General features: G+C 40.7%; 1 protein-coding gene across 1 annotated transcript in view; it reads left to right on the plus strand.

The window, feature by feature from the left end:
* Positions 1 to 24,723, plus strand: part of ADAM19 (ADAM metallopeptidase domain 19) — a 1,509,956-nt gene that overhangs the window by 1,330,715 nt on the left and 154,518 nt on the right. Inside the window, exon 18 of the mRNA XM_044069332.1 lies at positions 15,679 to 15,787. Within this exon, the coding sequence (XP_043925267.1) occupies positions 15,679 to 15,787 (109 nt within the window). The remainder of the gene's footprint in view (positions 1 to 15,678; positions 15,788 to 24,723) is intronic.

Here is a 24,723-nt window from a genome sequence, read left to right on the forward strand (position 1 = left end):
TCCACAGGCCCGGGGGCTTTGAAGGATTCCACCTCTGTCTCGGTTTTGAGGTGTGTGGAATTTGCTTTAGACAACTTTTTCACTGTGGTTTTCTGGGCAGGGGCTGGGGTTGGTATGTGAATATCCAGTGGGATTACTCTATGGTCTGATGTTACCAGTGAGGGATACACTTCTGGTCTGGAGCATAGAGTCCCCATGTTGGTGATGATCAGGTGCAGTATGTTTTCCCCTCTTGTGGGAGTGGTAACAAGTTGTTCCATAGCATTTGAGTTTATGAATTCTAGGAACTTTTGGCCTAGGGTGTTGGAGCTACAGTAATCTATGTGTGGGTAGATGAAGTTGCCCAATATAATGTTGTTTGGAGAGACCTTCATATATTCATGTGTTCTTATGTAGGCCAAGTGGGGTTCCTGGGTTTAGGAGGGTGGCCTGTAGCAGGCTATGAACTGGAAGGCAGTTTTACCCACTGTTAGTTGCACGTGGATAGTCTGTGATGCTTCATGCTGTGGCACCAACCTGGGGGTGTGGGTATCCTTGACAATTATTGATACTCACCCTCCTTTTGTAGTTAGTTCCATGTTTTAGGGCTGTAAAGCATGGTATGAGGTGTAACCTAGTAGTGCTAGGGCACTCTTGGGAGCCTTGAAACAGGTTTCTGTTACTGCACAGATATCAACATTCTCCATGCTGAGTAGAGTTTGCACTGCATGCATCTTATAGTTTAGATGTCTGGCATTGAGTATCATTACTTCTAGTTTCTTATCCCTTGTGATACCTATGTAGGTGGGTTTGTGTTTTGAGCCTTACCACCAGAATGCAAACCATTGACATTGGTAAACCGTATGACCCACAGCATACTGTCAAACCATGTCATACATACATGTGACCCCAGGTGAGACATATGTGTAGTAGAACACAAAGTGGCCACCAATATGAACTACAATGTATGACTACTGTGTCACATGGTGCATGTCACCCTTGCCATGTGTGCACTACGCATCTACATGCAGAGAATGCAACTCCACCTTGTTCACAAATGTACACCTGCAACTGTGTGCTGCAAACATCACACATGTACTGTCCACTCCACAACACATGCAGGCACAGGTACTCACAACTGCCATGTGGCACATGTGCAGACATTACCCTTTTGGAATTAACACTGGTGTATAAAAAACTACAATGACAATCATAGTGTTAATGCATCAGGCATGCTGGGATATACCCACAATGATATCATTACACTGTACTGTTAACAACATGATAATATTACTACAGTGCTATGTAGTCACCCTGTGCATCAGCACCATGTTATCCTGTTCCTGCATCAATGTTACAGATTGCAGGAAGTGGCACAGTTTCATCATATGCACAGGGTGTGTACTTGGTTTGCCAGAGTCTGCCATTGACACATCCAATCGACATGTATGTGTTTGTGTGTGTTAGTGAGGGACAACAGTACAACATGGGGCAATGTTGATGCGGTGTGTGTGTATGTGTTAGCCCTAGGTGTTAGCATTATGCCTGTGTGTATGCATGCACACAGTTCCACCACATGGCTGCCATATACGGGTGTTTGTGGACAGCCACAGACTGTACCTGCCAGGTCATACAGATCACTGTCTCTGGCCATGGACACAGTACCTGTGCCTGGCAGGGGTGCTACGGATAGTATCAGGTATTAAGCCAGACTGGGTACTGTCATCAGAAGCAGTGGGTTGTTGACTGGACACATGTCCCTGCTGGGACTGTCCAGAGCCACGTGCAGGTGGTCTTCTAGGACGGTCTGATGACAGCACAGACCCAGCATTGCTGGGGCTGGTACTGGCACTATGGGAGCGGCTACTGGTTTGTTGTCGTCCGTGACGACTGCCAGCTGATGATGTTGCTGGCATACGTCCATGTCGACGCCTCAACCGTCCTGCATTGCCCTGGCTCATGGACATGTAGTTATGGAACAGATCTAATGTGTCCCCCCAACGTCTATCAATGACCTCGCAGACAGTACGGATGGCAGCTGCAACGTCACATAGTGTCATTCATAGCAGTGCGATGTGCTCTCAGCTCCCTCAAACCCTGTCTGGTGCACCGTTCCATACGTGCCTGTGCCTGCATTACAGCCTGGAACATAGCTGAGGTTGAAAGACCTCTGTGGGCACGTCTGACAGGGGCAGTACAACCATGGATGCTCCCACGAGAACCCCTGGACATCTGCCTGTGTGGTACCATGTCAGGACTCTGGCCATGGCTGCTGTTAGGGGATGCATGTGCCACTGATACCACATTACCCTGGTCAATGCCCACTGTATGCTGTCCCTCAGCTAAGGACATTGGTGACAATGGATGTATCGTCAGGATGACTATGCGCATTGATGGGGTTTACTGCTGTGTACTGTCAATTGGCTGACCAACAATAGACCCTGTCACACCTCCCTGTGCCATTACACATGTATCATCATTATCACTATCCCCAGCAGTGGCTTCAGGTTCCCTGCTGCACGCCAACAGAGCAACACCAGAACCTGTGAGAGGAAGACAGGAAACAGTTTACAATGTGTACACAATGTTACCACACATGCACATGGGCACACATGCACATGGGCACACATGCACACAGGCACACATGCACACATGCACATGGGCACACATGCACATGGGCACATGGGCACACATGCACATGGGCACACATGCACACGGGCACACATGCACATGGGCACGCATGCACACGGGCACACATGCACACGGGCACACGTGCACACATGCACACGGGCACATGGGCACACAGACACACATGCACATAGGCACACATGCACATGGGCACACATGCACACATGCACATGGGCACACATGCACGTGGGCACACATGCACACATGCACATGGGCACACATGCACATGGGCACACATGCACACATGCACACAGGCACACATGCACACATGCACATGGGCACACATGCACATATGCAAACGGGCACACATGCACACATGCACATGGGCACACGGGCACACATGCACACATGGGCACACATGCACATGGGCACACATGCACATGGGCACACATGCACATGGGCACCCATGCACACAGGCACCCATGCACACGGGCACACATGCACATGGGCACACATGCACATATGCACACGGGGACATATTCACACTCCTCAGTACAGCAGATGCAAACACACACACACCTGCAATCCAACACATACACAATACTATTTGAGGGAATTAGTATTAATATTATTATTAGTATTAATAGTATTGTTATTACACACTCACCAGCATGGATTGGCTGCCTTGCTGTTACTCTAGAGGGACCTGCACAAATAAGAGAGTTATTGTCAGTGGCCACAACTGTGCCACTGATACTGTGAGTATGATACAGTACAGTAGTACAACAGTTGCCTTTCACAGGTGTAGTGATGATATTCAGAATATCAATCTTGCACAAGAGTAGGCAGGATAACAGCTACACACACAGTACACATCTCACACATGCATAAACTACCAGTGCAGAGAACAGTCAACTACAGATATGGCATGTTACCTGCACACTCCATGTCCACATGCTGGGTGGCTCCGGCCTCCATCATGACACATGTCTGTGGATGTTGTTGTTGTTGGCCTGGAGTCACAACACTTAGGAGGAGCTCCTCCACTCTGGTGAGGGGGGGGTGGATAGGTACCCCACCACCTGTGGCAAGCTGTTGTCTGTGGATATCAGACGCACGCTGACGGACATTTCCAATTAAATCACTGCAGTGATGGCGTACCTGCTCATATGTCCAGTTATGCATGCTTGTCATTTACCTGACGGACAAGGTCTTGCCACAGTGCAGCCCTCTCCTTCTGGTTCTGGCTGGTCCTGGAAAACAGTGTAGAGAAATCCCGCACCAGGCTCTGGTGTATCTTCTCATCCTCTGCAGCTGAATAACATGGGTTGCGCTGATACACCATCGCCCTGGAAGGTAAAGAAAAATATGTGAGCAAGTAATATGGCACACGTAATACTCTACTGTACTGATATCACTGAACTGTCGTATATAGCATCTGTCTGTCTATCAGGGGATACACATGTAAATTACCACATATCAGTGCTCAGCCCACAACTGTGTGACAGTGCCTGCCACACTCCATACAACCAACTAGTATACACCAGCACTCGCCACATTGTTTGAGGTACAATACACAACCTCACACTGGGGGTATGTATCAAGCTAATGGATGGAGAATATTGTCATCCCATGCAATGCACATTTACAGTTTCACTGGTAATCCACCCTAGTCTTTGCTGCCATACCCCTACCTACACCGCAGTCGTACACAGGGAACTACAGCACAACATATGGCAATCTAGTATGTTTGTATCCCAATAACTGACACATCTTTCTCTGGCCTCACACCGAGGATACAAACTACCATGACAGACACAAAGTCACACTGAGCAATCACACCATTACAGACCTTGCACACAGTCAGTGTCACACTCATTCCATCTCACATAGTTGGTATTGCACTGAGTACATGTGTGTGTGCATTGTGTCATAGGTAGGTACTATGCTATTGGCCCTGGGCCTACATCAGCATAACTTATGCTACCCTGCCCCTTGGGACACATGTAATGTGATTGTACTTGCTCCTGTCAAGCAGTTACACAGAGGTGACTCACACGGCATATTACCTATCTCCATAACATTCATCAGGGGTATGTCTGACATCTATTAATAAGGAGCCTTGTTTGTTAATGCTGGGTGGTTTAGTCCAGGGTATGGCATATTTGTGGATAGGAACCAGTACCTCCAGCATGTGCTCTTTACTACGGTGACAAAGATTAGGGCCATAGGTCATGTAGGCTGGACAGATTGTAAGGTGTTACCATGGCGGTTGGACAATTGGTATGGGTGTGACATAACTCTGTATGTCCAGCACTGGTAACCTCTGTGTAGGCAGTATGCAAGGCACTCTAGCTGTGGTTTTGTGAGTCAGTCTGCATAGGGAATGTGTTTGTGGCCATTATCAGTCTTTGTTAGGTATGTCTGTGGCCTTTCCACTTGCTGTAGTTCTCATGGGAGGTACATACTGCATAGGACATTGTGAGGTGTACAGGCGTACACTGACTTACATTTCCCTAGCTGACACACCTTTTGTGATGACACGTACCATGTACAGGGATTACAAGACTAGTGTGCCACTGTGGATATCAAAGGGGAGGCTATTGTACACCTGTGTCCCATGTTCCCTTCTGACACCTCCAGTGGTAGGCAGGCAACCACCTATGTGGTAGTTAGTGGGTAACATGTTGTGGAATGGGGTATGGTACTGCAGTATCAACACTGGTGTTCTGTCCATGCCTTGGTCACCAGGCACCTGTTGCAGTACATCTGCCCCCATGTCCCTCTCTCTCACTCTCTCTTTATATATATCTATATCTATATATATATATATATATATATATATATATATATATATATATATATATATATATATATATCAATATATACATATCCATATATATATATATGTAAATATATATACATATATGTATATATATATATATATATCTCTATACACACTGCTATATATAACTATATATATATATATATATATATATATATATATATATATATATACATATCTATAGACATTCATATCTATCTGTATACATGTATGTGTCTAAATTTATATCTATATATGTATTTGTCTATTATATCTATATGTATATACATATTCTCTGTCTATCTACCCAGATATCTCTATGTATCTATACAGACCTCTCTATATGTACATATAAATATATATATATATATATATATAATATATATATATATATATATATATATATATATATATATATATATAGATATGTAGATATATAGACATATATATGTATATCGATATATAGACATACCATTCTGTAATGATATTGCACACTGTTGTGCATAATGCATTATGCTGTCCTCAAGCCATATAGCTGTAGCAGGCCTCACTGGCTCAGTCCCACAGAAGTTCACCACCACATGACATATACCTGCACTGCATGCTGTTTTCAATGCCACACACTACAACCTACATTGATATGTGCACATAGCAACCTTCAACTACATATGTATGTCCAGCCTTCACTAACAGTTGCAGTATGTCCCTTGCCCTATGCACATCTTCATATACATATAGATACAGACTGCTAACACATATGGAGGGTTCACAGTATGTAGATTATTAGATTATGTAGTTTACATTACCTTTGTCTCTGACAGATTTGTTTTGGATTGCTGGCTGGCTGACTGGATGGCTGGATGGCTGGCTGCCTGGATGGCTGGCTGGCTGCCTGGATGGCTTGCTTGCTGGCTTGCTTTTTTTTTTTTTTGGGTCTCTGTCTCTGTCTCTGTCTCTGTCTCTGTCTCTCTCTCTCTCCCTCCAGTTGCTGCAATTATATTATTGCATGTGTGGACTGGCAGTACAGGCTGCTTTTGTAGGTATCTGCACATGTGCATGTGATGGCCTCTGCACCAATTGGTGGCCAGCATTTACTAATTGCATGCAGCCTGCTGTGTGGTAATTGCAGTTCTCACTGTGATTTCAGGACACTACTATAAAATGTTAGGTTAGGTAGGCATAGGCCTTTCAGTTTTGCAAGGTGTGGACCATGCTGGTTTGCTGTGCACACTGTTGTGTCAGTCAGAAGGTTGGTATGTCTGTCATATCTAAGGTGTGTTGTAGCCACTGAAATGCATGTTGTACTGAAACCTGACTGTTGCTTTTTCCAGTTCACTCTTCTCAGTGTGTATGTTAACCCACACCTGCTAATGCTAACACTGCTTACATGGGAGTATGTACTTTCCTGTGGGAGTTGTGGATTAACTGGTATACAACAGTAGTTCTTGCAATGTGTTGCTATGGCTTCACTATTTTCCCTTTACATTCACTCCTTGAAGGCCTGATATTTGTCTTTACTGGAATGTGTTGCTATGGCTTTCCTATTTTCCATTTACATACACTCCTTGTAATGCATGATATATTTCTTTCAGCAGTAAGTTCTTATATGTTTGCTGTGGCTTGGTGGCACTGCATGCAGTCTGGTGAGCTCAAAGTCGGGGGTTTGACACGTACAAGGATATTTTATTTTGCTGCCGAGCAGTACTAGGGCCTTGTATTTTGTACTAACAATTATGAATATCAGGCACGTGCAGTGCTTGTAAACTGCTATACTGTCATTAGTTTGTTAGATGGCTACATCCTTTGATATTTCTGTGTTGTACTCCTACATGAGGGCATGCTTGTGGAAGTAATTCTACAGCTATTCGCAGAGTGTGTAACAGCAGACAGGCTAATATGCCTGTGTGTTTCTGACACTTTCAGGCCTCAGATACTCTCAGGTATATATTTGAGCAGCCTCAGGGAAAGGTACATATCAGTGGGATACACCCATGATATATTTCAGATATTCTTCAGTTGTGACTGTGGGGTATTTTGAGCATATGTATTACTACACCATTTCTGACATGCAAGTAGTGTCTACTATAACTTATTGACAGTCACCATTAAGTGGGATTCCCCACCTTTCTACCGACTGTTAGTACATTTCACAGGGAGTCAGTGGGGCACAGGTAAAATTTTTTTGCAAATCAGGGACATCCCTGTAAATCAGTCACAGTTGGGAAGTCTGGCCTCATACCTATTTAAATATGGCGGTGTTTATCGTGCTCTGATACTGTGTGGGGTTTGTAAGGTGCTACTCTAACATTATTACATCCTAGCATGGCTGTTTCTCTTATCACACTCATGTAATGGAATTCTATAGGAATTGCCAGTAAACATAGAGGGAACAAGCTTTGTGTAATGGCCTTCCTATATTCCCTTTACATTCAGTCCTTCTATTTCATGATATATTTCTTTCAGCACCAAGCTCTTGTATATCTGTCATGGCTCAGTGGTAATTCATGCAGACTACTGTTTCCAAGGTCCTGGGTTTGAGACTGACAGGGGAATTTTATTTTGCTGATGAACAGACTACAGGCCTTGTCATACAGAGTGACTAAGGCACTTTTAAGCAGTTGTAAGCGGGTTTGCGCTGGTTTGCGTGGTGCTTACACATGCGCACACTGGCTTAGCTGAGCGCACACTCTCTTAGCTAAGCGCACACAAGCGCACACCCGCTGACTACTGCTTAAAAGTGCTTACTCCCGCTAACACCCACGCTAATTTCTTTTAAAGAAAAGAAAATGGGGAGATAGGAAAGTGGTGAAAAAGGGGGCACAAAGAGGGTAGGACAAAAGGAAAACAAGCTTGGGATGTGCAGGAAGGATGTAGGGAAGGCCCATAGCTGCCCATTTCTTTATTAGCAACAGCTGTGCATATGTATGAAATTTGGTGTGAAATTTGAAACCTTCCACCCCTGAGAGAGGGGTGAGGACAACAAAATATGTTGTACTGCCAATTAGAATTATCAGTTTACATGTCCAGTGGACATGTGTGCGAATTGGGCAGCTATGTATGGGACGTAATTTTTTTGTGGGAATAGAGTGCCCTTTTTTTATTTTTTTTTTCAGGTGAGAGTGGAATGTGAGGTACAGGAAGTAGGTATATTCGGGGAGGTAGGTTGGGGAGGTTAACAGACAAGACAAACAAGACGCACACACGGGCGGAGTGTGACACATGTGGGGGGTAAACAGAAATGACAGGGACGGATGTTTGGATATCGCGAGCCCATGAGCCCACAGATGGCAACAGTGGAACTGAAATCCCCACCCATAGGCAGTTACCACTGCGCCTTCACAGCCCAGGCCGGGGCTGTGCTGGGGACTGGATAGAACGGGCAGGCACACCAGTGAGTTGTGCCACCCTCGTCTCAAGCTGGCGTAGGGGATCAGTCACAGACCGCCTGATCTCGCTACGCACCACAGACCGGACCCTATGGAGGGTGAGTGGAGGCTCTCCACGCTTGCAGGGGGGATGAGCCCCATCCCCAGCAGCACCTCCACCCGAAGGTGGCACAGGGCCACCAGAGGAGGAGGTCCCGGCCTGGGCACTGGTGCCAGGTGCACTCACCAGCTGAGGTGGGAGAGGTGGGTCCGCTGGAACCCGCCTTCCCTGTTGTCCTATGTTTAGCAGTATTTTATGGCATTTTGGGTTAGTAACAAACAACACCATTCAAAATTAGTTGTAACAGCATGCATCAGTATTCCCATTGACCAAACACCCATGAATTCCGAACATTGAGCAGCAAGCATAACACATGCATATTTAGAACAACAGTGCACATTCCAACAGCATGCAGGGTTGATTGGTGGCAACAGGCCATCAGGTTCGGATATGTGAATGGGGCACATGCATCAACGTATATGCAGATATGTATGAACTAACAGGACAAATGTCCAAGGGAATTAATTGTGAATACACATACCCGGTTTGGTGTGGAATTACATCATTTGTGACAATAGGGTAAGGTGAAGAAATATTACATTAACAACTAAAACTACCTATACATATACTGTACATTCCTAGTAGATGCAGATATATATCCCCTACATGTATTAGTACAGTTTCCTGTATGTAACGTTAGGAATGTTGGTGATGAGGATGTTACTGCTACATTAATATACATTCCATTTTTATTCATATATGTTCCTATCTGGCTGTGTTCAGGTACAGCATCCTGCTACATTTGATTTATATGGGTCTAGACAACTGTGGATGTTTAGCATTTCATACAACCATACTATTTCCATAATGCAAGGGTACAACATATCCAATTTGTGGGACGGACACAGTCCATGTTCTGCATGTTATTTCATTATTGTTTGGTTGAGGCTGTCTCATTTGTTTCATTATGTAGTGACAGCAGTATACCTTTATTCCAGACTTATTACAGCTTTCTTGGTAGCTTCAAACTGTCTTTCTCATACTCTCTCAATTATATTATATTTACATTTCAGAATGGTACTTAATTCTAGGCTTTATTAACATTTATTACTGATTTACAACAATCCTTTCCAGCTGACTCACTTATTTCATATGGCAGAATTTACAAGGATGTATTTGACACTTGTCTATCCTTTGTTGATTGATTACCACTCATTTTCTGGCTGCAGCAGTTATCTGATATTACAATACAGGTGGAAACTCTATTTGAGACTTGTTTAATCTTTATTACTGGTTTGCATTACACTCTTTTCCAGGCTGCATCACTTATCTAATCTTACAATATTAGCAGAATCTTTCTTCTAGGCTTATTTGACCTTTATTACTGGGTTACAACACTGAATTCTTTTACAATCTGTCTCACTTATATTCTATAACAATACCAGCTAAATAATTACTAACCTGCCTGGTGGCGCAACCTCAGCAGCCTATCAGCATAGGCTTGCCAATTCGCGGAACTAACACCTGCAGCTGTAATATAAATTAAGTAATATTGGGACATACCTCTCCATACTATAGGCTAGGATAGCATTTCTTACATACTTTATTACATGGATACTTACTCAGTAGTGGGGCGTTGGGCATTTGGCGGGCCTCCTGGATCCAACGGTTCAGTTGGTCCTCCTTCCGTCACTTCAGGTCCGCATGGTGGTGATGGACCTGTTCACCAGTCCTCGGAATGCATGTGGCACTGGTGAGATCATGTGCCAACTGGTTCCACGCCTCTGCCTTGTATGCACCCCAGTGAACCTGGCCCTGCATGAGTTGTGCTTCATGATCATGGACTAGGAGCCAAACCATATATTTTGACTCCTCAACACCCCACCTCTGTGCTCTAAAGCAACTTCCCTCTCCTGCACCTGCCATCCTGACTGCAAATGGGTACCACAATCAGTTATGCTGTGTATTCCCGCCTATGGGGCTTATATATGCTGGTTTTCCCACACTTATCCGTGATTGGCCATTTTGGATATTTATCAGCTCAAAAAACCTGCTTTGTCATGCTTCTATTTACATTCATTCATATATATATGCTAATACTGTATTTCTCAGTACAACTGTCATGGCTTAGTGGTTCAGTACTTTGACTATGGTGCACAGTATCCTGGGTTCGAGCCTGGCCATTGCATTTTTTATTTTACTACTGTCTAGACAGCTAGGAGGTGTGTCTGTGTAAAGGCGGCTTTGATACAGCTTGCCCAATGTTGCCCGCCGGTAAGCTGGTTGGTGCGGTGCGCAGCTCTGCGCTAACGGCTTATGCTGGGTGACGCGTTATTTGGCTATGAACACTCATATTATGCTGGGTGAAGCGTTGCTCAGCTACGGGTACTCATTTTGAGCGTGTTAAAGCATTGCTCAACTCCGGGCACTTATATTAAACCTGTTAAACCGCTGCTCACCGGCAGGCAGTCATATTAAGCCTGTTAAAGCACTGCTCACCCATGGGCACTCATATTCAGCTTGTTAAACTGCTGCTCACCTATGGGCATTCATATTACGCTTGTTAAAGCCTTGCTCAGCTATGGGCAATTATGATCCTTTTTTTATATTTTATTATGTCGGATTTCTTCAGATAAACATGGCCCATTTCATTACATTTTACTTAAATTATAGTTTTATATATATATATATATATATGTCAGGGGATTGCTTCATGCTTATTTAAATAAAAATGGTGAATGATGTTGTGGGAGCTCGAACCGTGACTACCTCCTCTTTGGCCAACGTCTCTACCGCTACACTATTGCTACTTGGCTTAATTTGTATATTTAGATCTTATATGCTTTTCAATGTCTGCTAACTGTGGCCGAGCGGAGGGCATACCTGCGCAAACGAGCACAACTACGGGCAAACATTTTGGAAATTATAAAAAAAAAAAATTAAACTGCTGTTTTTACGTTTTACATTACAGTTGGGTTTATAGTCTGTGGGGTCATGTGTGGTGTTGTGTTCCTTGACATTTCCGCGGACTCGCTCGTGGGTGTTTACTTTCAGGACTCTGACTCTTCTGGGGGCGTGTCCCTTTGCAGAACTCGGCATTCGACACGCCCCCTACTTTCCTACACGGACCGTGTTAGCCTAGGGTATGATTCAGCATGCCCTCATGAATATGCATGGCATGCTGACGTCATACCGTCATACCGTTAGACTGCAGCCTCCGTGTAAGACATATTAACTCTTACATGGAGGTTTCGTGAATCCGGCCCATAGTCTCATTTGTTTAAGTGGGGTGGAGGCATTATTTCTTCGGTATGCAGTTCAGTGTCACTCCACTAGATTTCTCTACATTCAAAGTTTTTGTGCAAATACTAGATGACTCTTTGGGCGTTTCTGTATACTACAGATGCCTAATGACTAATCTAGTTAGAAAGGATATATCTGGCACATGATTCCACAGATTTTTCTGAATCAGATGAAATGATGTTCATAAAATAATAACACTTTAATTTAATGCCTATCAAATTCAATCACATTCTATTAATACTCACTGAATTTTGTCCACACTAAGAATGTCTTAAAAAACACAAAAAGAAAAATCTAGCAAAGCTAGAATTTCCACTGTCATACCTTAAACCTCTTGAATCAGAGGCAACATGGGATATATGTAAATTACCCTTTAAGGATATCAGGTGTTTCAGCTAAATGGCATTTCTGAATGTCCATGACATTTTTATTTTACTTTTACTTTTAACACAGTGGAAATTCTAGCTTTGCTATATTTTTCTTTTTGTGTTTTTAACCAATTGGTTTTCCTGTGTGACCTTTTTACTCACTGTTTTAGTACACTAAGAATGTCTGGTATATGTTAATCAAAACATTATCTGAAGGACAGAAGTCTTTCCATAAGTAATAGTGCAGTCTTCCTACACAGCTATTTATTTAGCTTCCATAAATCATTTTCAGATAGTTTTTTATACCTCAAAAGGAAATTATACTAAATATTATAACAAGTTCAATTACAGTTAAGCATTAATTCTTCTAAGAATGCTACTTCTTTATAGCTCATCAAATGAAAATACTTATTCATAATTCTGAAAAGGAAGCTCAGAATTTCTGTATAGTTGCAGATGAATAGCGGATTTATTGTTATGCTTGTGATTAAAGAGACCGGGGTGTCGCTCAAGAGAGAAGATAAGCGTGTGTGCAGATGATCAATAACCCAATTCAAAATGCAATAGTTAGCTTTATACTTGAGCTCAAGGTGAGATAAAACTTCCAGTTTGCTGCAAGTTGTACGCGGCGGCCGGCGGTCAGGCTGCAGCCATAAATAACTGTTTTTTTAAGGTCTCTGCGTCAGAGAGGCAGTTAGGCACTGCCGCACACTCATAATGCTATTGTCATCATGCACTCCCACGTCCATTGATGATGTTGCGGGATATGTCAGCGATGCATGATGACATCAGCGTTAACTAAAAATTGTAAATAAAACAGAAAAATAAAATCAGGATTTGAAGGGACCACTTGGGAATTCGTGGCACCCTATTATTTTGCCCCCAAAACTGGCAAATACCCAGGAATTCAGTATGATTGAGAGGTATGATTCTGCCATGGTACTCTGGGTTTACTGTCTAGGCCACTGTTTTTCAAAATAAAGGGCCAGGGAAGACAAATGGCTTCTGAGTGTCTTAGGCACAAATGCCTTACAGATACTACAACAGGTGTGGTTATGGGAAGCATCCAAACAAAAAAGACACTGATTGTATCAATCCTTATGGAGAATTTGCCTCCCACACTGACATTTTCCCCTCTTGGGTGACATGAACTCTAGGTAGTGACAAAAAATACAAGACCAAGGAAGTAAAATAAAAAATAGAAATAGAAATAACCCCAACGGGCCACTTATCCGGTGTTGCTAAATATTCAGTACAGCAAGAAAGTGTTCAAACCAACTGGCAAAACAGCTTTAGAACTGGTGGTAAAAGAAGTTCTAGGTAATTGTGTCCATACGTCCCTTTTATGCCCTACATTCTGTGCAGGGAGCATAAATGTGACATACAGTTCAAACAAGATCTGTTTTAAGCTTATTTATACTGGCCGAGTGACGGGCTGCCCAGGGGAGGACATCCCTTCTGTATCAAATACTGCAACAGTGATGTAGAAGGGCATCAATATGCATAAGAATTCAACAATTCAGTTAAGGATAGTTTCCATATTCTGATATATTCAAAAGAGATCCATGTACTTTGCAACTGCAAGCAATCTGTCAAGCTTTAGCTACAGAAAATACATACATTTCTGTCTACATCACAGAATTATCTGTCTGCAAATCTGATCTAAGCCAGCCTTGTTATATAAAATATGTTATAACTGAGAAACCATTTAGAATGAATCGAAGACCTGGTCTTTAGTGAATATATAAGTGATCCTCCGTCGTTACATGATTTTATAATAACCTTGATTATTTGTACCTCCTGTGTTCCTCCTCAACAATTACAAAGCAGCTCCATTATGTATTTTGAGCTTTCTTGTGCTCTTCATCCACTGTTTTATGGATTTGTAATGACTCTGAAGGTATATGTGTCTGTGTATAGAAGGTAGAAGCTTCTAGGCTGTAGTGACTTCCAAGTAGGAGTAGGAGTATGCTTTAAAGGGGGACAGATGGCATGCTGGGCTTAGAAAACTTCACAGTCCCCATAGAAGATGGTCACTGAGGGCCATTCCATAGCAGACGGATAGAGACCTGACATTACTCTATCAGATCTGACTTTGAATAGCAAGTCCATGCTGGAAAAGCAGACCGGAATGGGTTTGGATTGAGAAACTTAATCTGGCTCACCATCCCAGGTGAGGGAGTGAAGGATGACTTATCTTCTAAGTGTTACCTGCTGGACAGACACGGGATAGTATCAGGGACAGAGCTGTAGGGATGTGGCCTTAAAGAAGCAGGTGTACTTTGAGTGGGGATGCATGCAGTCACTAACAGCTGTGAGGGTCAACCTTTGCATTACAGAGCTTAAGTGCATTTTTTGACCCCCTAGAGGACCATTGTTAGCCATGATTTCCCCAGCAGTTGCCGAGGATGATGCTACACCTCAGCACTCCCATGTCCCACACTGACTAGTCACAGTTTGGCTTTCAACCCTGTTACCAAGGGAAGCTCTAAAGGGGATGGCCATATGGTGGGGAATGGATAAAAAATATATTAAAAAAATGGACTTTGAAAATGTGTTTTGGCACCATTCATAGAGCTGGTCTTGAATTAGTCTGAAAGCAGAACCATGTTTGCTGGTTACTTTGTAGCTTTATATTACATTTTTATTATTCTGTTTTCCTATTTATTAACTACATAAGCCCACTGGACACAACTGCCCATTATCAGGGGGTGATCCTAGACCACTATCTGCTTAAGTAACTTGCTCAGAATCACAAAGCATACAAATGAAGGTGGAAACAAATAATACTGTATACTGTGGACATAAGAAACAACTTGTTAGCAGCAAAGAGCTTTAGTTCCCTGTGTTAACTTGCAGACTTTGGGATTTATTTCTATGTTTCTCCCCAAGCAACAGCAATAGCAAGACTGTGAGTTTGGTATACTGCGCAGTACACTAAGATTTTTGGATTTATTTGCATGGTTGTCCTTAAACAACAGAAACAACAAGAAATTGGGGATGGCTCTGTATACAAAAGGGTACAGGGAAGCTCACGGAACTTGGTGCATGAAATGAGAATTTGCCCTCCCTAAGAACAACTGAAAAATGATGCCACCTTGGAAAGCAGTGAGGTTACTTAGTGAATTTCCTTTCTTTCCTTTTCCTCAGATTTGCAATAACAATAAAAAGTGCCACTGTGACCCTGGCTGGGCACCACCCTTCTGCAATACTCCAGGAAATGGAGGCAGTGTTGACAGTGGACCTGTGCCTTCTGATGGTATGTATAAACTCTTTCATGTTGGTTACTGAGTCTCACTTTCATTTGTGCTAGAGCACTGAAGTTGTCAAAACTTGGATTAACCTGTTTTGTAGGAAGAGGTCATTCTCAAAGCCTTATTCTCCTTAAAACTGTTTTCTTCCTCCTTTCTTCTTTCAGACAACTATTAAAGAAGAACACTTCTAATTCGGAGACTTTGCTGTCAGCATGTGCAATCATATATAGCTCCCGTGACGTTACAATGGGGAGAAGAAAATCAATAATCTGTAGATAGCAATTAGAGCAACCCATTGTCATGACCACAGCTTAAGCTCCAAAAATGCACTCGGCAAAGGAAAGCAGAAAATGATCCTCCTTTGTTAAAAACATGGTCAGCAAGCTAGGGTCACACAGACATACGCTCTGTATAAAAGCTGTTTTCTTCAGTAATACACTGCCAGTCTTAGGTGTGAAATGAAAGGCTGATAGTATAGCCAAATTTTCAGCTAATGCACCCTACTGTAGTCAACAGTGATTAACACTAAAGAAGATCAAATGGCTAGAACTACCAGATCACCTTGCATTCACTCAGTTTCTAATTGCTCATAAAATAATACACAAACCACACACATGCCCTTCTCTACAAAACATTCTCAGTAACTACTCCTCACCTCGTTGCCTTCACTCAGGTAATCAACCCTGTGACGCCCCTGCACTGGCCCAGTAATCAAGGAGCCTCAATCCTCACCACTGGCAACAGTGGGGGACATACACACTGGGAGGATGACAAGTGCACACACAGTAAAGTGCAATTTCTCTGAAGAGCACACAGAGATCACAGTCAGCCTGGGGCTGGTTTCTCGCTTTTTCTCTAGATCCCCAATAAGACTCCCCACTGGCACAGCTATAGGGTTGAGATCTCAACTGAGTGGCCAAGCCAAAACCTCCAGCACCCTCTCTGTCCAGCCAGTGCTTCCTGTTCTGCCCAGGTAGTTCACACTTACACACACACACACACACACACACACACACACACACACACACACACACACACACACTCTCTTTGAGGTTTTAGTTATATACAAACACACACACACACACACACACACACACACACACACACACACACCTGGAAAAGGCTGGCTCATGTTTACTAGCTATGTCCCCTTCTGCCCAGACTACAAGGTAGCTTCCACTGCCAGCAACCACTACTTGCCAGCTACTTTTAAGGTTCTTAACAAAAGGTGTCCAGTCCTACCATGTAATGTTGTTATTATCCAAATGGTAGTCTGATGAAGACTTGTAAGGCTATTTAGGGTTGGCCTGTACAGTGTCACCAAATACGTATGCAAGTACACTAAGAGCTTAAATATGTCTCACAAATAGCCACAAAGATAGGTTTAAATATATTTAATAACACATAATAAAAGAACAAGACAATACTCAGTAAATCAACACAGTAACTTCAGAGTTCAAAATCACAGGAAATGTTTTAAAACATTGCAGGGCAGTCTCAAATAAATACAGAAAACATCTAAACTAATCTTTATTATATTCTTATCTACATGTAAAAGAGATACTATGCCCTAAATCTTACTTACAGCAAGGCAAGTGCAGATGGTGATGATGCATGGATGTTCTTGCTAGGTCCAAGACAAAATACAAAATGCCCAGTCTCTCTCTGAGAGAGAGAGTTCTTAAATTAATATCAAATATCACTGCTGGGTTAGCTTGGATGACATCGCTTTTTGTCAACTGACTTCAGTTCCCAGGCTAAAACAGAAACTAACAGAATTTAACATCTCTGTGTGAAAAATACATATCTCTCAGATGTTTTTCTCAGAACTGTGCAGTTGCTAGGAAGTCATAAAGCAATAAAACACCTCTGCATCTCAAACCTAGTAATTACTTCTCTCCAAGACAATACAAAAGTATTCTAGCTCTAGACATTGTGTCTGCTACACTGAAACTGAGAGATAACTTCTTTTGTTTATGACCCAGCTATAAAGTAACTTAACCTCAACTATTTTTAGGTTTTGCAAATTAACCCTTTTATGTTCTAGTTTCTACTGTTAAAACATACATTTGCACAGGTATATAGTTTATATGCATTTCTGTTCTACGTCAGCAGGGCATGCTATGGTTGCTTTTTAGCTCAGTACATAATATACAGTTTTGTATAAATCATATAATTATTCACAAATTACAGAATTATTTACAAAATTCCAAATAACTGGGCTGGCAATATTTCCCTATATCACAGACCCCTACTAATAACTTCCATATACAGTAATACAGCTAAAGACTGACTATAGTCATCCTATGTCACCAAACAGTAGAACTCCCTGACTATCCCACTTAAACAGGACAGTGTGCATCTAGCTTTGAGCACCTAAACTCCTCCTGGCTCTGTTCTTGTTTGCACCCTGACTAACTTTCTCTCTCAGATCGCTAGACTATAATCAACCCCAGCTCTCCTATGATATCCTGTCTTCTTCTTTCGGCTTTTCCCGGTTAGGGGTCGCCACAGTGGATCACCGTCCGCTCATGATTGGCAGTGAAGTTTTACGGTGTTGAGTTGCCAGCCCAGTGCCCAACCTTCCACAGAAGACACACACATGCACGCACTCGTGCCTAGGGCCAATTTAGTGTGTCTAATCCACCTACAGCATGTCTTTGGGATGAGGGAGGAAACCGGAGCACCCGGAGGAAACCCACTCGACCACAGGGAGGACATGCAGACTCCGCACAGAAGGCACCCCAGCCGAGGATCAAACCGGGGAACCTCTTGCTGTGAGATGGCAATACTAACCACTGCACCACCGTGGCCGCCCTCCTATGATATCCTGTAAATAATGTAAATAAATCCTATCTACATTTAAAACTATACACTGCTTTTCATTACTCCTATGTAAATGAAATTTGCATATTGGTGTATATGTAAATACATCCTGTTTATTATTATATAACACTCCTACAGAAATCAAATTATATTGGCCTCTGCCTTGATTGAATTATCCTTTGCATGATACTAAAGCGTCATTTCTACAGTGAAGAAATTGAAATTCCTTTTTTTGTCTCTCTAAATTTTTTTGTAATTTTTGTAATTTTAATGAAGCTTTTCTCCATGGACTTCCACTGAAAATGGACCTGATGGCCAAGTCCGACCACCCCGGTAAACAAAAAGCAATAAATAAATAATAAATAACACATTCCACAGTTCAAGCAGACGATTCTATATAAAATACTTCTCTTTTTCCTGCTATTACTTTTTTTTCAACATTTAATTAAGTAATATTCACTATTTAACATGTATGTGTTTACAAATCTCACAAGATTTGCTTTGGTTAATTGCCTCACTTAGTTTGCGTAGAGTAATATGTATACAAGTAAATGAATTTGGAATCAAATGCAAATTATCATAGACTATAGAAAACTATTTTTTGCAGCTCCTAATTACATAGTATAAGCAGTGCTGTCAGTTAGCGCCTTCGGATTATACTTCTGTATTGTTAACTTCTACAATGTTCTGCAGAATTCAACTACAGTATTTCAAGCTGCATCCTTTTGTTTAAATGTTTGGTCTTAATATATGCAATTCAAATGCATGGCAAGAAACAGGAATAACTTAATATTTTATATATCAATGGATGACATATGATCGAGAACTGACTTACTACTAATGCATAGCCACAAGCAAAATCTTATATTTATCACTTCAAATAAACAAATAAATATAAAAAAACATACTTAAGTCAGTTTATAATAAAAAAAAATGTTGTCATGAAAATGCATTACAGGGAGACTGCTGCTCTTATCTCAGTGTAACAATACAGAAGTCACTGTATGGCCTTGCATTTCACTAGATCCTTAGTGAATGTTTTTAAAAGATGGACTGCCTCTATAAAGTAAAACATTATCTTGCTGAATCTGCTAGATAAATATAGCCACCTTTTTTCTACTCCCCACCCTATTATATGCTTCTCTTATCTTAACCAGTCTCGACTCTTCTCAATCAGCCAAACGAGAACAATGCTACAATGAAGTAGCCAAATTTACAACCAACTCCAACAATATATATCACATCACTGCCTCTCTCTAAAACAATTAAATTGTCTCATACTAAATACTTTTCTATTGTACTCACTATTAATTGCAACCTCCAAACTACTTTACAACCCTGAAACATTCCCAACTCTTCAGACTGTCATTCATCCTTAAACTGTTAAGAGTCCTCTACACTCCACTGACAAATCATTACACTCCATAACTAAACCAAACAACAGTGCAGGATACTCAGTGTAATTCACACTGCATTTCTAATAACTGGAATACCATTCCACTCCACTTGAGAAGAGTCTTCACCCTGACAGAGTTTAAATGCCAACTGCAGCAACATCTGATATTTAAATGGCTCTGTACCTGCATCACCCCTGGTTAAACTGATACTAATATAGGTAAATTAATTTGTGCCATAGCTCTCTGCTGCACAAATGTTAATGTACTATTATCTCATCTACACATTCATTCATCATTTCATCTGCTTTATCTTTTTTGTGTCTCCTCCTTTCATTGGGCTGATCTAACTCTTTATTTTATCTTCCTATGCCCCAGATTTTGACCATATCATTATAGTAACAAATATTCTTAGGTAAAACTTGACAGCCTAAGCATACTGATGATATTGCACTACTTGTATTAAAAAAATATTCATATAAAACCCACATAACTGTTATTTTTAATCAAAATGTTTTGAAAATTATGTAACTGATGTCAGGGATGTCTGAGTAATGGAACCATTGCTATGAATGAAACTGACTATAAATCATGAAACATTGCAAATGATATCCATGATGTCTATATAACTATATAGCTTTTTTCTCCAGGCCACTGCTGAAAAAGGGTACTGCTGAGTCAGACTTTCCTGGTAAACAAATGACAAAAAAATACAATGAAACAGACTCCAAATGTACTAACTGCCATTTGGAAACTTGATACTCTGAAGCAGGGAATTTAGCTTTATTTTGACAAAAAGAAATGTCACTCCTATGAAACAGATTGCCAGCTGCCACTGGTACCTTTTGTTTATCTTGAGTGCTGGGAGTCACTTCTGACCCTTCCAAACCTTATCTGTAACCCCCTGGCTTCATAGGAGGAGACTGAAGCTTCCATGTGCAACATCATCTCCATTGTCATAGCAATTTGTATTTACATGTCCTTCTCATTTCTCTACCCCAACTCATGACATGTAATATTGTATGGTCATCATGGCTGAGAATGTCTCTCACTGCATTCCTCAGAATTCTGTAAACGTGGGATGCCTATCCCAGTATCACCACCAGGACTGCCATCCCTACTTATCCCTACTTTTGATCACTCCCCTTCCCATTTAGAAAGACAATTCATTAAAATACCACTGTCTTTACTATCCCCCAAGATGGCTTCTCAAATGCTGGGCTTGCTAGCTGAACCCAAGTCACCTGAGGCGGAGTCATGGCTTCCTTCCTTTCCACTATGGAGCTATATGGAAAGCTCGGAGAAAAACAATTGTACTTACTCAAATCATGAAATTAAAATGCCGTAACTAAAATTTTAATCTCACTATCTGCTAATTAACCTTCACTTTAAAAAAAGAAAAGAACTGAAGAGGAAAAGACGTTATACTTGACTTTTCTGCGTCAGTCTGTTTTTTTTTTGTTTTTTTTTTGTGGAGGTTAGTGAGCAGAAAATCAGCAGTCCTAGAAGTCTGCAGCAGTAGCAGTTACTAGTAGTAGCTGCCTTGAGGTACACCGACTTCACAACAACTATGAAGTTTATATGCTGGTCTGTCTTATGGAAACCAGGCTACTATTGTGATTAGTATTTACATATTAAATACATTATAATGTATTTTATAATGTATTTACATAGTAAATACATTATAAAATGCAACCTCCAACAATTACATCTCCTATACCACCTTTCAAACAATAAGCAGGGAAAATATTTTAAATTGCCTATATATGTATAGGTGTATAGATCTGTGTAAGTTGATCAACTCACTCTAGAATGATTTACAAAACACTGACATAAAAAAAAGAAAAATCTAACTGAATATATTGAAAACTAATTGCACCTTGTATCAGAGAAGTGAATATGCTCCTTCTCTACTATTCTTCAGTCTTGGAGTTGGTGTATATAAGTAGCAGAGGTATGTGGGAGGGCACAGCCCAACATGGGAGAGCTTGCCAACCTGCAAAAAAATGCTGATTTTTGATTTGCATGCTTCAGGGTTATATCTTAGAGCATACCTGTTTTAATGTTGATATTTTATGTTAGGTGTTTCTTATCAGTGTTTTAGTGTTTTTTGTGTCAACCTAGTATTAGATCACCGTAAATACACCTTGATATATTTTTATTGCTTAAAATATCATTAATCATGCCTGTGTCTCTGTATTGGACTATATGAAGACATCTGTGAAAGATAAAATTATTCCAAAAGGCCCTGTCCTGCACAAAAGTGAATACAATACCCAGATCTTCTATGCACCAAAGGTTCTGGCATCTTAATAATGTCACACTTAATATGCTGACACTGTGAGGAAAAATATGTAGGAGAAGATTTCTGTATCCAAGAAGTAGGTGAAAGCACAACAAAACTACACGTTCATACAATTTTTGGACTGTGTTACTTGAAAGATTGAATGGGAGAGACTGAAATGGAAATGCTTAGTAGACTCTCAATGGCTTTCACTGCTGTATTTGTATCCCTTATGGTTTAATAATGCTTTTGCACAGTTTGCATTAACAGATTTTTTTTTTACATTTTCAGAGATCTGACAACACACCCCATCGATCTTCACATCAATCTATGTTTGTAAATATCTTGACTGTGTTTTATGTATTTATTTATTTAAGTTTGGTTACCTGGCTGGTGCAATACTCCTTTTGAATCAAAAATAGTCACAAAACAACCAAATAAAAACAAGGCGAGTCTAGACTGCAAGTAGGATAACCTCTTTACAGTTTATTTTAAATCCACCAATACATGAGCGCTTTCATCTCCAAAATGAGACTTCATCAGATAAAACATTACCAGTGCTACGCATACTATTTAAAATGCCAAAATAACCTTAATTAACTAACCAATTAAAAATTTAAAGCAGGAATGTCAGCTGATTTTAAAAATGTAGTATTATTTTATACCATAAGGCCATTGTACATAAGTGTGTAAAAACCAAGGGATAAATAAGATGCTTCCTTACATTCATATAAAACTAAGAAAAACTAAATACATATACATTAAATCTATTATGAAATATTTCCATAATCACATCTGAAAAAATTAAATGTCATGTCATACCCAAAAGTTCAAACCTTAGCTGCCTTTTCAATAAGTGTAGCTTTAATGCTGATGTATTCATTAAGGCCTGGGGGGTAATTGGCCTTAAGTCTCAACTGCCATCTTAATTCCCTATTCAATAATACATTTTTTATATCACCCCCCCCCCCATGGTTATTTTTAACCAAATCAATAATTCCAAATTTAAAACTACTAGAAGATACACAGGAAACCGAATGTTTGTATAGGGCACTAGTATCTTTCCTAATCCTAATGTCATTAAGATGTTCATATATTCTATCTTTTAGTGCCCTTTCGGTTTTCCCAATGTAAAATGATGAACAGTGTGTACAGATGGCCATGTATACCAACATTTTGCTATAACAATTTCCTTTGCAAAATTTAATGACACTGGCCAAGCCATTGATTAGTTTTATAGACTCTTCCTTGTAGATGTGAGAACATTGTCCACATCTACCACAAGAGCTAGTTGCCTTTTTACTGTTCTCCTTATAATCAACTCTTTCAAACAGTCTTTTAAGACTAGTTCCTGTCCTATAAATGAAATGAGGTCGGTTTCCTACCACTTCATATAATTCCTTGTTTGTTTTTAATATACACCAATTTGCTTCTACTATCTGTGTAAAATATTCAGAAAATGTGTTAAATTCAGTAACACAAGCCCCCAGATAATTTTTTGTTGTTGTTTTATCAGATTCTACCACATTGTTAAAGGGTTGACGTAATAAAGCTTTGTATTTGGTCCCCCATCCATTATAGACTTCCTCCATTGTTTTACCAACCAATCCCCTAGGATATCCTCTCTCAATAAACCTTTTACCTAGAAAAATAAATTCTTCAAGTAAATCAGAGAAATCGGAAGTCATCCTGGCTTGCCTGACAGCCTGTCCCTTAATCAAACTATTTTTTTGATGGAAAGGGTGGGAACTATCATGGTGCAAGTAACTATTACACCATGTAGCCTTACGAAAAATTCTGGACTTAAAACCTAGCGGTGTCTTACAAATAGTGATATCCAGGTAATTAATACTGTGATCATCAGCAGTATATGTGAAGGATAGAAAATTGGTAGTATTGTTCAAATAGTCAATAAAAATGTTTATGTTTTCCTCAGTACCATCCCAGATCACAAAAATGTCATCCAAAAATCTCAGATAGCACTTAATTTGTTTCCTGTAAATACTATTTAACACAAATCTTTCCTCCCATTCTAGCATCACTAAATTCGCAAAAATGGAGGCACAAGCTGCCCCCATGGCTACACCGCTGGTTTGTTGGTAATATTCCCCCTAGAAGCCTATATAGTTATTATCCAAAACAATTTCCATTAATTCCAGAATTAATAACTTCTGATCGTAAGGTAAATCCAGATGTTTGTGGATACTGTCCTCAAAAAATTCCTGTCCCTCAACACGTGGTATACAGGTAAATAAATCCTTGACATCAATTGTCAGAAATAAACAATTTTCTGACCATAATTCTTTGTTTAATTTACTGAGGAATTCCCAAGAATCTTTAATTAAATGTTCCATCTTGGTTACTATATTTTTAGTCAGGCTGTCTACATACACTGCTAGGGGTGTGTTTTAGAATTACTGGCTGATACAACTGGTCT

This window comes from Protopterus annectens, chromosome 4.part0, assembly GCF_019279795.1.
Source record: "Protopterus annectens isolate FY-2018-M chromosome 4.part0, PAN1.0, whole genome shotgun sequence".
Lineage (NCBI taxonomy): Eukaryota > Metazoa > Chordata > Ceratodontiformes > Protopteridae > Protopterus > Protopterus annectens.